The sequence below is a fragment of the Schistocerca cancellata genome, chromosome 1, assembly GCF_023864275.1.
Source record: "Schistocerca cancellata isolate TAMUIC-IGC-003103 chromosome 1, iqSchCanc2.1, whole genome shotgun sequence".
NCBI classification, from domain to species: domain Eukaryota; kingdom Metazoa; phylum Arthropoda; class Insecta; order Orthoptera; family Acrididae; genus Schistocerca; species Schistocerca cancellata.
The window spans coordinates 528551282-528564554 of NC_064626.1; the positions used below are offsets into that span (position 1 = coordinate 528551282).

A 13273-nucleotide genomic window follows, 5' to 3' on the forward strand; every position below is an offset into this window, starting at 1 on the left:
TGTGCCCCCAGTTGATATGAGATACGCACGGCGAAATCCTGATGATGCCAGACGGATATATGCCTACATGAATATTAATTAAGTTTGAACTTTGCTATTGGAGCGTCATCCTCTTGAAGTTGCGATTTGTGTTTTCTGTGAAAATATTGTCACGCAAATAGTCTCTGTTCTTCAGTAAAGTAAAATGACTCTGTACTGGTAGACATTTGAATTTAATGACAAATAGTTCTTCCACTATACAGCTTTCACACTGCAACACATTTGTTAATTACTGCGCAACCTTGTTACAGAGCGAAGTGCCCCTACATCAGATCTCAGGGCCTTACGCTTCAGAAATGCTTGGAATCTTTGGAGTAAGTCCAAAGTCCACTGCTCGTTTACAAAATTAGTTTCAGATGCAAGTGTTAAGTACTTGTCCCAAATTTTGTTGAAATCGGTCTATTAGTTTATGACCTTTTCACTATCGGCCCAGAAGGTGATAAAGACGTGCTCAGGCCTCTGGTGCGACTTTGTGTCCGAGATTAAACCGCCGTTGAATTATCGCTATCAGTTGCTCTCATTAGCTCAAACTCATTAGCTCACACCTTCATTCTGGATTTTTGGTTTTATTATGTATCATATAGGGTCTTCCATGGTTCGCGCGGCTCCCCCCGTCGGGGGTTCGAGTCCTCCCTCGGGGTGGGGTGAGTGTGTTGTCGCCGGCCGCGGTGGTCTCGCGGTTCTAAGCGCTCAGTCGGGAGCCGCGCGACTTCTACGGTCGCAGGTTCGAATCCTGCCTCGGGCATGGATGTGTGTGATGTCCTTAGGTTTAAGTAGTTCTAAGTTCTAGGGGACTGATGACCACAGATGTTAAGTCCCATAGTGCTCAGAGCCATTTGAACCATTTGTGTGTGTTGTCCTTAGTGTAATTTAGTTTAAGTTAGATTAAGTAGTGTGTAAGCCGAGGGACCGATGACGTCAGCTTACCACAAATTTCCAATTTTATGGTTCTCTTTTCCTTAGATAGGGTAGTGCCTAGTGAGAGTCTTTTGGAGAATTTGGTTGTTCTGTGATCTACGTACCAATGCTGCGAATTAGAATGTAGGCCAAAGACGTAACATTTCTCATGACTTTTTTTCTGATTTGGACTAGATGATGTCGAAGATTTCGTTGAGATGAAGTTTATTGTTTCTGTAAAATTAGAAGAGACTTGTGAAATTTAAATTTTTGAGACATAGCTTTTCATAGATTGTTATTAAGAATAAAAAATCAGGTCTCGTCTTGGAACACTTTGAAACGTCCCCTTAGCAAAATTATTAATTACTGTGCTGGTAAACCTCTTACGTTATTTGATTTACAAACAGCTGAGCAAAACTGAACGTACTCAGACATTTCTCTCTTTGCTTATTCTGATCATCACTAAACTGACACACAACGTTTTAGTGCAACGGAAACTGACTTTCAATAATCCACACAAAAGAATGGCCCTGACTAACAATAACCTTTACCTTTCATGAATCACTTATCTCACAAAAATATTCGTTATTCGAACTACTGAAATATAGCGAGTGCCATTACTGACAGCTAAATAAAAGATTCTAACTACTGAAGGCACTAACTACTGATAGGCATAGTTAACAAACGAAAGATTTTGGTAGAGATCACTCACTGTATTTACCTTAATAATGTTCGAAAGTCATAATATACAGGGTGTTACAAAAAGGTACGGCCAAACTTTCAGGAAACATTCCTCACACACAAATAAAGAAAATATGTTATGTGGACATGTGTCCGGAAACGCTAACTTTCCATGTTAGAGCTCATTTTATTACTTCTCTTCAAATTACATTAATCATGGAATGGAAACACAGCAACAGAACGTACGAGCGTGACTTCAAACACTTTGTTACATGAATTGTTCAAAATGTCCTCCGTTAGCGAGGATACATACATCCACCCTCCGTCGCATGCAATCCTTGATGCGCTGATGCTGCCCTGGAGATTGGAGTATTGTCTCATAGCCGTCCACAATACGAGCACGAAGAGTCTTTGCATTTGGTACCGGGGTTGCGTAGACAAGAGCTTTCAAATGCTCCCATAAATGAAAGTCAAGAGGGTTGAGGTCAGGAGAGCGTGGAGGCTATGGAAATGGTCCACCTCTACCAATCCATCGGTCACAGAATCTGTTGTTGAAAAGCGTACGAACACTTCGACTGAAATGTGCAGGAGCTCCACCATGCATGAACCACATGTTGTGTCGTACTTGTAAAGGCACATGTTCTAGCAGCACAGGTAGAGTATCCCGTATGAAATCATGATAACGTGCTCCATTGAGCGTAGGGGGAAGAACATGGGGCCCAATCAAGACATCACCAACAGTGCCTGCCCAAACGTTCACAGAAAATCTGGGTTGATGACGTGATTGCAAAACTGCGTGCGGATTCTCGTCAGCCCACACATGTTGATTGTGTAAATTTACAATTTGATCACGTTGGAATGAAGTCTCATCCGTAAAGAGAACATTTGCACTGAAATGGGGATTGACACATAGTTGGATGAACCATTCGCAGAAGTGTACCCGTGGAGGCCAATCAGCTACTGATAGTGCCTGCACACGCTGTACATGGTACGGAAACAACTGGTTCTCCCGTAGCACTCTCCATACAGGGACGTGGTCAACGTTACCTTGTACAGCAGCAACTTCTCTGACGCTGACATTATGGTTATCGTCAACTGCACGAAGAATTGTCTCGTCCATTGCAGGTGTCCTCGTCGTTCTAGGTCTTCCCCAGTCGCGAGTCATAGGCGGGAATGTCCCGTGCTCCCTAAGACGTCGATCAATTGCTTCGAACGTCTTCCTGTCGGGACACCTTCGTTCTGGAAATGTGTCTCGATACAAACGTACCGCGCCACGGCTATTTCCCCGTGCTAATCCATACATCAAATGGGAATATGCCAACTCCGCATTTGTAAACATTGCACTGACTGCAAAACAACGTTCGTGATGAACACTAACCTGTTGATGCTACGTACTGATTTGCTTGATGCAAGTACTGTAGAAAAATTTGTCGCATGTCAACACAAGCACCGAAGTCAACATTACCTTCCTTCAATTGGCCCAACTGGCGATGAATCGAGGAACTACAGTACATTCTGGCGAAACTAAAATGAGCTCTAACATGGAAATTAAGCGTTCCCGGACACATGTCCACATAACATCTTTTCTTTATTTGTTTGTGAGGAATGTTTCCTGAAAGTTTGGCCGTATCTTTTTGTAACGCCCTGTATATCAGTTCATGACATCCAGTCTTACAAATTTCCTTTTTCTGACGGACACACATTCAGATCGTCCGCTCTCAAAACTCTGGCATCTCTCTCCCCACATCCACGCCTGCTAGCGGCTCACGTCCAACTGCACAACGCTACGCGCAGTTCACATCCAACTGCCCAACACTACAATAGCGATTATTCCAACAATGCCAACCAGCCACAGACTGCACACAGCACAATCAGTGATTTTCATACAAAGCGATGCGAGGAGTTAGCAACATAAAAACCTAAACAGCCTACTTACAACTTTTCTGATCAATCGTGAAGATTTTTAAATCCTCAAACATCTATATCTCACAGTTGAAATCATCACTCACCTCTTCTATTTTTATGAAGACAATATTCTAAATCTCAACGAAATACCCCTAGAATATGAGTTCAGTATAAAAAGAGAATCTACACAGTAGAAACGAGCAGCTTAGGGACTTAACTTGTTGATCAGGGGTGGGCAGATGCGCTATTGTGGGCGCGGACGCCCGCTTGCGCCTACACTGCTCGCCCGCGGGCGCTGTCAGTCAGAAGTTTACCTCCACCTCTCTCTTAACATCGATCGTTTGTTACAGATGTGCGCGCGACATGTTGGGTCTGTTTACTTCCTTCCGTTAGCGTAGTAGGTGTTGAAATCTCTTCACACTATGACAAAACCACTGAAAGGAAAATGCCTCAGTAGGAGTTAAAATCCTCAAAACGAAAATCGGTCGAAACCCTAAACTTCAATCAACAGTGGGAGGAAAATTACTTTTTACTGAAACACAATAAGCCCCTCATTGTTTGTTTTGGAATGTTCTTCTATGGTCGTGGTGATCACTTTACATACTGAGGAAAGAATGCCAAACGTCTGGAACTAAAACATAAAATAGAGAGAAAAAGAAGTTCATATAAATGCATGACATTTCTTGAAAATATTACTGTTATACATATAACGCATTATGTGGTTTTTCCTTCGGTTTTACCTCTTCCTCGTAACATATCTACAGGGTGAGAACCACATCACGAAAGGCAACAGGCAGATTCCATACTTTTAGATTTCCGAGAAGTGTTAAGCACTGTACTGGAGACTTTTAACGAAGGTACGTGAATACATAGTAGGATCCAAGATATGTCGCTGGCTCGAAGACTTCTTAAGTAACGGAACCCAGTATGTCGTCCTCGACGGCGAGTGTTCGTCGGAGAGAGGGATGACATAAGGAATGCCCAGGGAACTGTAACAGGAGTGTTATTTTCTATATACGGTATCTGTCTGGTTCGCTTTGATACTGTGGTGTAAAGGAAGGTGTCGAAGATGAGTGACTGTAGATTGATACAAGATGGCGTAGACAAAATTTCTACATGGTGCTATGACTGGCAGCTGGCTCTTAATGTTAAAAAATTTAATTAATGCGGATGAGTAGGCAAAACAAACCTATAATATTCCGAAACAGCATTAGTAGTGAATTAGAAAGCACATGAGAGGATTGTGGTAGGGAAGGCGAATGGTCGACTTCGGTTTATTGAGTGATTTTTAGGAAAAGAAGACGGCGTAGAGTTTTTGTATTGTGCTAAGTCGAATTGCAGACGATCAACAGCTTCTCTATCGTTTGAAGATATCATCTGAACGTGTGTAGCTGCCTCTGGTTTTTCCAACGAAGCTGGAACGATATCTTCACGCTCAGAAGAAAGTGGAACATGAAGAACGTATACTGTTCGCGTAGGAAGACAAATACTCATAGACAAACATCGGGAACCAACTCTATTGTTTCAGAACCTATAAATTGACATGCAAAGCCTTAGTGGCTAGATGGCGCATAAAAACATACGCGGTAGCCTAAATTCATTTGCTTTTCTTCACAACAGAATTGTTGTAAGCTATTATTACTTTGTGTAACAAAAGTGTAGTCTTTAAGGATACTTTTGTTGACTGCAGCAGATGGAGCTCTTGCAATGATTGGTGAAATACTAGGCACATGTTATACTATGTCGTAAGTAATCATTGCATTGCCATACTGTAACGTTTACGGCACTGCGAAGTAAACGTATACAACTATAAAACAGAGCGTCAGCTGTCGATCCTGTATTATTGTCATTCTGTAGTCCCCTTCTCGAATAGGCGAACGCGAGCTGTGGTCGCATCGTGACAACACGATACAAGTGCCCACCGTGCACTCCGGCAGCTCCCGCGCCCAGCCCTCATCTAAGTAATTACTTTTCAATTAATTTATATCTGCATGTCACTACATAATTTTTTCTAAAGTGTGAACTCACACTGTGAAAGATATTTCACTGTAGTCGACATAATCGTCTTGGAAGATTCAGCAACTGTATAGACATTTAAGATAATTCTCATTTGTTGTTCCGTCTCAATTGCACATTCGTAATTGGATTGCATGTTTCGATCACTCTGGATCGTCTTCACATCCAAGTAGTTGCCTCAGCAACCCGTCATGTCTGCTCATAGCCACATATCACAGCACTCTGACTTTCATCGTTCTTTCCCAGTTTTTGTTCCCTTGAATTTTGTAGCAGAGGAATTACCGAAAGCCACTGCACGGTAAGAATACTTCAGCTCCTGGCAGGAGACACACCGCGCCGTATGCATTGTGCAACCACAAAGAGCATGGATTTTTCATGCTGTACGACCAGCCAGCGCCAGCGCATAGCCAAGAAATGCCGGACCGAGTACCATTCCGAAAACTCTTTTGCCCCTTGTACTTCATTATTTCACAGAGATCACACTAATGATTCACTTTTATTTTCCAATTTGCTTTATTAAAGGTTGTACAAACACACACACACCAGAGAGAGAGAAAAAGAGAGAGAGAGAGAGAGAGAGAGAGAGAGAGAGAAAGATAGATATAGACGAGGAACAAATTAAAAGATAAGGGCGTTCATTTAAGATAATAAAAGGATACTATTTTACAACATATTTTGATATCTTGCTATTTTTCTACGTAGTCGTCCTTGAAATGTAAGTGTTTGTCGCACCACTACTCTATGCTTCTAGCATAGTCAGTTGCCACCAGGTTGCTGAATCAGTGACTATCATAATCTTTCAGTTGATTGCCACTTCCATAGTGGTTTCCGCCAAAAAATATCTTCAAAATTCGGAATTGATGGTAACTAATCGGGATCAAATCAAGACTGTGAGGCAGATGGTCGAAGACTGCACATATTCTTCTGCACATCGTTCAATCTAATTGGTTTTCGTTTCACGTCGGGTGGAAGCCAATCCGTATCCAGTACAATCAATAACGATCATAAGGATATATTTTATGGTGTGTTACAAGGACACAGACTGAGCGACAATGCGGGACAACGGCTTCACCGCCGCATTTAACTTGGACAGCATTGGCCAGCCGGCTGGTCCAACTAACATGCAAAGATGTGAGCAGTTGCAGTTCAGACGTCAAGAGAGACGGGCAAAGAAGCAATATAGCTTCGAACATCATTTAATTTTTAAAGAGAATGAAATAATATTCGAAAAAGCTCCAGCACTACCGTACGCTTCTTAGGTGACCAGACGGGAAGCATAAAATGCTCTCGTTCTAACCTAATATAGTGTTCTAACAGCAAACAAGAGTGATGAATGTAAAAATGTAGCATTTTATGGTGTTCTCGATGCTGTGAAAATGATCGTTTTACACGTTTCTACGACACTTATCACCATGGTTCGCACGAGACTACATCTGTGGTATAAAACATTCGACATATTCCAAATAAAGAGTATCTGGTTTTTCATTTTCCTCCTAAAAAATTAAATAGATTTTTGATTTAAGCATCCTTTATGAACAATCTTTCATAAAATATCGATAATTAAAGATTTATATTGGAAATGAAAACAGAAATTTCGCGTACAATATATAATTAAAAACTAGAAGGCATTCATCATTAATAAAAAATGATGAATTTTTCAATTACGAGATATAGTTATTTCAAACTGAACGAAAATAAATTGACTGTCGTGAGACTTGAACCAGCGAAATTACCTGCAGTATGTTATCAGTATGCGCTGCTACCGGTTCCACTACAATTCCTGTGTGTATTTGTAATTACACCGTATTAGATACAGTACCCGGAAAACTTCATGGCCGGTTATTTCTCTACGTTTATGAAAAACATTAAGAACAATCTATTTCTCGCCACTTCTCAACCGTGTTCCACATGCGTGTTTCACTATGGAACAGAAAGCGGCTTCTGTCATATTCGTACTGCGTATTAGCTGCGTGACAATCAGAGAACAAGTGCAGAGACCATTTTTGAAATAAATAAAGCATAAGTAAGAAAAACGTTCGGGATATCTATTAATACATTAGATCACCTTAAAGTTTCATTTAACATAACTTAGTAATAATATATCTAACACATGAGTAGGACCTACTTCCGAGAGCGTAGCAACACCAGTGTTCGTGTGCAACCGCTTCGGACCAATCATCGCGTTTGCGTTTGGTTACTTTGGGTTTATTCTTGTGATGAACGGAGTATAGTGTGTCTTATGGACGCTAGTCAGTTGTTACCTGACTATGGTTAAATATACCAAAAACTGGGTCAAAGTAAACAAGTACCAATGAACATGGATTTGACCTACCAAAAAGTGACTGAAGAATCTACAAAAAAAGGATGGACGAGTGCACTCGATTGAATAAGTCAGTAAATGTTTTCATTTTAAATTATCAATTCATTGATTTGGAACTATTTGTTAAACCACAGTAACCGCGAATATTCTCTTTAAATTACACAAAAGGATAATTATGAGCTCTTGGGTCTCCAACAAGCGTCATAGTCGTTATCTGATTTCGCCAGAAGATAAGCCAGGAAAGTCTACAAATCTCAACGGTTTAGTTACAAATGTACGAGGCTCTGTAGCAGTACCATTCCATACTACACGTTCAATCTTTTGGACATGCTAGCTATCACTATCAGATCCCGAAGCTATGCGATACTACCTCGTCACTACAGAAGTGAGACTACTTGCACTGCTAAGTAACTTTTTGTGATGGGGCGTGTTAATACTTCATTGTTGTTTATCGATGAACTTAGTGCACCACTTATATATCCGAACAGCTGCTGTATAAACTTCAGTAAAGTATGCTATTAGTTTCGATCAATAAGGACCATTGTCTGTCCTTGGTACTAAATTCGTAAAAAAAATTTGCTTTCTGACTCCTTAAGTTCAGTTGACTTAATATTGACTTAAACAAGCAAACATCTGTATATTTGTTACGTCCCTCATGTTTGCCTACTTACGTCATTATTAAGGCCACTATGTTTAATAAATTATGAAGCAAGAGGCTACAGCGAGTTGCTGGCCAGTGCCAGAAGGTGGTACAAATAGACAGAAATCAGTAACACAGTTTAGTAAAGCTCATGCAGTACCCAATTGTGTGCAAAATATGTCTTTCTTTAGCCATACTACCGCTATGAGACACCACACCGCATATGTATCCTTATGCTTTCAATCGACCGAGTCAGTAGCAGCGAAGTGACCATTTAGTGAAGATGTGCTGTTTCTTTTCGCTTGATGTCAACAGCGGCAAAAAATTTAGTGTCCTCGCGGAAAATAGTGTGCAGAACTGTAATAAACAAATGCAAAGTTACGTGGAATCGGACTGGTTCAATTTTGAAGGAGACCAATGCTTATTAAGCACATCTAGAAAACAGAAAAATATGCACTAACAACTCAGTGCATTATATCCCTCGAAGCTTGCAGAATCAGGCAACTAGTTTCTTAGTAATATGAGCGTTTTCTTACTTTGTTTGAGTTATTAGGTGCTGACAGCCAAGCAGCCATGAAGACACATCCAGAAACTTATTAAATATTAAGCGTAATATCTACTCCCTACAAGGATGTCATACAGTTTGATTTGGTACAATGAAACGTTAGTCTGATTGAATGCATAACATATCAGGTTTACACACCTTTATTTTCTTTACTTCGCTACTCTGTCACTTATTTTCAGTGGGTAACAAGTTAGCAAAATCACTGCAGCAGCTTAATCACGTAGTGACTGTTCGACTTTTTACACATATTCTACATTCGAACGCACTGATGCAGGTGACTTACCAATCTTGGCGTGCGACGCAGTGAAAAGCAGAATAAGGTAGAGGGCAGCCCCAATGATCAGCATCCTGCCTGCAACAGGAGAAAACAGGAAACGTTACACTAATGGCGCGAGAATTACAAAAGACAGATGTGTCACTGTCTGATAATAGAGAAATCTGGTTCCCAACATCAATGTAACAGGAGATAGTAGACACCTTTACAGTACTGAAACCTCACGACATTTCCGAATGACAATATTGCGAATTATACTATGTAAGAAGATTTCTTCTTTATTACCTCAACTACTCGTTTCATTGTTGATCTGTCATCGCCTCTGAGGACTGGCGAGAGTGTGTCTCAGGTGGTCAGAGCCACCACGACGGATCAGGGCATATTGTAAAATTCTTCTGCCAAAAAGGAGAACCGAAATCACTGTTCACTGTACGACGCTGTTCACATTTATTTTGTACTTCACTGAAGGAATCACTTGAAAATCGCAAGCACAAGCTCTACTACCGATTCTGAATGCCACTCGCTAATACGGCAATTGCTCCTCAGTAATAAAAAGTGTGTGGTCTTCCACATGAGTACTGAAAGAACTTGCGTTAAATTTTGGTTACATTGTACAAACTTAATACCTGTCAAATCAACTAAATACCTAAGTATTATGAATAGCAAAATTTTACGTTGGAACCATGACGCAGAAAATGTTGTGGATAAGACAGTCCAAAGACTGCATTTTACCGGCGGAACTGTTAGACGATGCAGTAAATATTCTAGTATTCGAATTCACAACAGCTGTCTACATGAGTAATTCGGGAGTATATACTGTCAGTGTAGTGAAGGAACGTCATTCAAAAAGTGCAAGTATTTTGGTCCAAATAGTATGTCAAATAGGCCTCTTTCAGAGTGTCAGCTGGTCATGGTCTAGTTATCACCGTCGTTTCTGTGGTCTTTAGTCCGAAGGCTGGTCTGATGCACGTCCCTCCTCACTCTAGTGTATCCCGTCCAGTTCTGGCAGTGGTGACACTGTCTACACTACGCTTATCCGTCCACTTCTGGAGAATTTATCTGCACTACAAGGAAAACCTTCATTTATCTACTCCTTCATACTATTCGGTGTCCATTAAAATTATGTGTTTTAGGTGGCTAAATAGAGTACAACCTCTGGAGACCAAATAAATTTTAAAAAATAAAAATAAAAAAGGGGAAAACTGTGCAGTGTGGAGTTATTGACGGTAGGATTGCACAATTGCCAAACCTTGTGGCGAGATGTAGCGTCTCCCTACGTGACGTTCTAAGGTAAATGACCATGCCGCTTACATAACTGCTGTGACTGTTCTGATTTCTCGGAATTTTAAAGTAAAACGATTGCTTACAACTACCAGTTCAGTTCTAAACTGGAGAAGCAATTCAAAGGTATCTTTGCAAAGAAAACCGCGACAGTCATAGATGGGTACGCCATGTTACATTACTGGCCATTAAAATTGATACACCAAGAAGAAATGCAGATGATAAACGGGTATTCATTGGACTCATATATTATACTAGAACTGACATGTGATTACATTTTCAACCAATTTAGATGCATAGATCCTGAGAAATCAGTACCCAGAACAACCACCTCTGGCCGTAATAACGGCCTTGATACGCCTGGACATTGAGTCAAACAGAGCTTGGATAGCGTGTACAGGTACAGCTGCACATGCAGCTTCAACACAATACTACAGTTCATCAAGAGTAGTGACTGGCGTATTGTGACGAACCAGTTGCTCGGCCACCATTGACCAGACGTTTTCAATTGGTGAGAGATCTGGAGAATGTGCAGGCCAGGGCAACAGTCGAACATTTTCTGTATCCAGAAAGGCCCGTACAGGACCTGCAACATGCGGTCGAGGATTATCCTGCTGAAATGTAGGGTTTGGCAGGGATCGAATGAAGGGTAGAGCCACGGGTCGTAACACATCTGAAATGTAACGTCCACTGTTCAAAGTGTCGTCAATGTGAACAAGAGGTGAACGAGACGTGTAACCAATGGCACCCCATACCATCACGCCGGGTGATACGCCAATATGGCGATGATGAATATACGCTTCCAATGTGCATTCACCGCGATGTCACCAAACACGGATGCGACCATCAGCACCTGGTTTCATCCGAAAAATCCGACCTTTATCAAAATCGGAAACGTGATGGTACGCATTTCTCCTCCTTACACGAGGCATCACAACAACGTTTCACCAAGCAACGCCAGTCAACTGCTGTTTTTGTATGAGAAATCGGTTGGAAACTCTCCTCATGTCAGCACGTTGTAGGTGTCGCCACCGGCGCCAACCTTGTGTGAATGTTCTCAAAATCTAATCATTAGCACATCACAGCATCATCTTCCTGTCGGTTAAATTTCGCGTCTGTAGCACGTCATCCTCATGGTGCAGCAACTTTAATGGCCAGTAGTGTAGTTGCAGTCTCCTTACTGCAGCCTACACCCATTTGAGCCTGCTTAATGTGTTCATGCCTAGGTCTGTCCCTGCAGTTTTTACTCCCCCCTCCCACTTCAGCCCATCCTTGATCCGTGAGTACGCACCCCATCAGCAGATCCCTACTTTTGGTCGAGTTGTACCATAAACTTATTTTTTCCCCGATTGGATTCACTACATTCTCATGAGTTACTCAGTCTATCCGCCTAACCTTCAGAACTCTCCTGTAACCCCATATTTCAAAAGCTTTTACTCTGTTCCTATCTGAATTGCTTACCCTCCACATTTCATTTCCATACGAGGCTACACACCAGATGAGCGTCGTTTGATAAGTATGGTAAAAAAGCGAGAAAAAAAGCTTGTTTCGTAAACCAGTCGCCTTACTTCTCGACATAGTCACCTATGAGGGATGTACGCTAGTCCAACGATCCTCCAGCTTTTTCATCCCATCCGAAAAATCTCTGCAAAATACTTGTTGACTGCTACTGTCTGTACCTAATTAGATAAAATTGCCTTCCTGGCCGAAGTTTCATATTAGGGAATTGGAAGAAGTGACATTGGGCTGAGTCTGTTGAATATTGTCGATGTGGAACCAATCTAAAGCCCAGTTCATGCACCTTCGCCATTGTTGTCGCTGATGTGTGGGGTGGTGCTTTACTGTGGCGAAAGAACATTTTTTTGCGTTTTCAACCAACCCAAGTTCTAAACGATCGAAGAATGAAGCATAATGGGTCCAGTTATCTCGGGATGTCAATAAAAGATAGTCATCACCTTACCTGCTGACACAATGATCTTTGCCTTCTTTGGTGCACTTTCACGAGCATTTTTCCATTATTTTGATGACCGTTTAGGCTCTCGTATGTAATGATGCATCCAAGTTTCATCAACAGTCACAAATTGGCACAAAATATCTTGCGGATTGGGATTAAACATCGCCAGACATCATGGTGAAATGTTATGTAGATTGCGCTTTCCGTCGATTGTGAGCAATCGTGGCACCGACCACGCTCACAGCTTCTTCATAGTCACTTGTCCGTGCAGAGTATTATGCACTCGCTTACTTGAGATCCCTGCCGTCTCAAAAATCTTAAGAACTTTTGCTCACTGCTCTTACATAACCATATCATGGATTTTGTCAGAGGTTTCCTTTCTGGTGATCTCAGCTGGACGGCCTGGGCGTATCTCAACTTCGGTGCTTGTCCTACTACGTTCAGACTCATTAATTCAAAAGTAAGTGCTCTTCAAGGATGAAGCAGAGTCTACGTGAAGTTCATCGAATTCTGTTTTGATTTCCTCGCCAATCAAGCCCTTCAAATTGAAATTTTTGAGAACAGCACCAAACATGGTTTTTCTTCATTTACAGTCAGACCACCCTAGTACTTTCAGACAAGACTTCATAAAACACAATTTTACATGTGTGTCTTTCTCAGAAATGATTTATTTGCTTGATATAATACAAGATCAGATTATC

General features: G+C 41.3%; 1 protein-coding gene across 1 annotated transcript in view; it reads right to left on the reverse strand.

Annotated features, from left to right (window-relative positions):
* Window positions 1-13273, reverse strand: part of LOC126179316 (acid sphingomyelinase-like phosphodiesterase 3a) — a 1154906-nt gene that overhangs the window by 434079 nt on the left and 707554 nt on the right. Inside the window, exon 3 of the mRNA XM_049924599.1 lies at window positions 9347-9415. Coding sequence (XP_049780556.1) covers window positions 9347-9410 — 64 coding nt within the window. The 5' untranslated portion in view covers window positions 9411-9415. The remainder of the gene's footprint in view (window positions 1-9346; window positions 9416-13273) is intronic.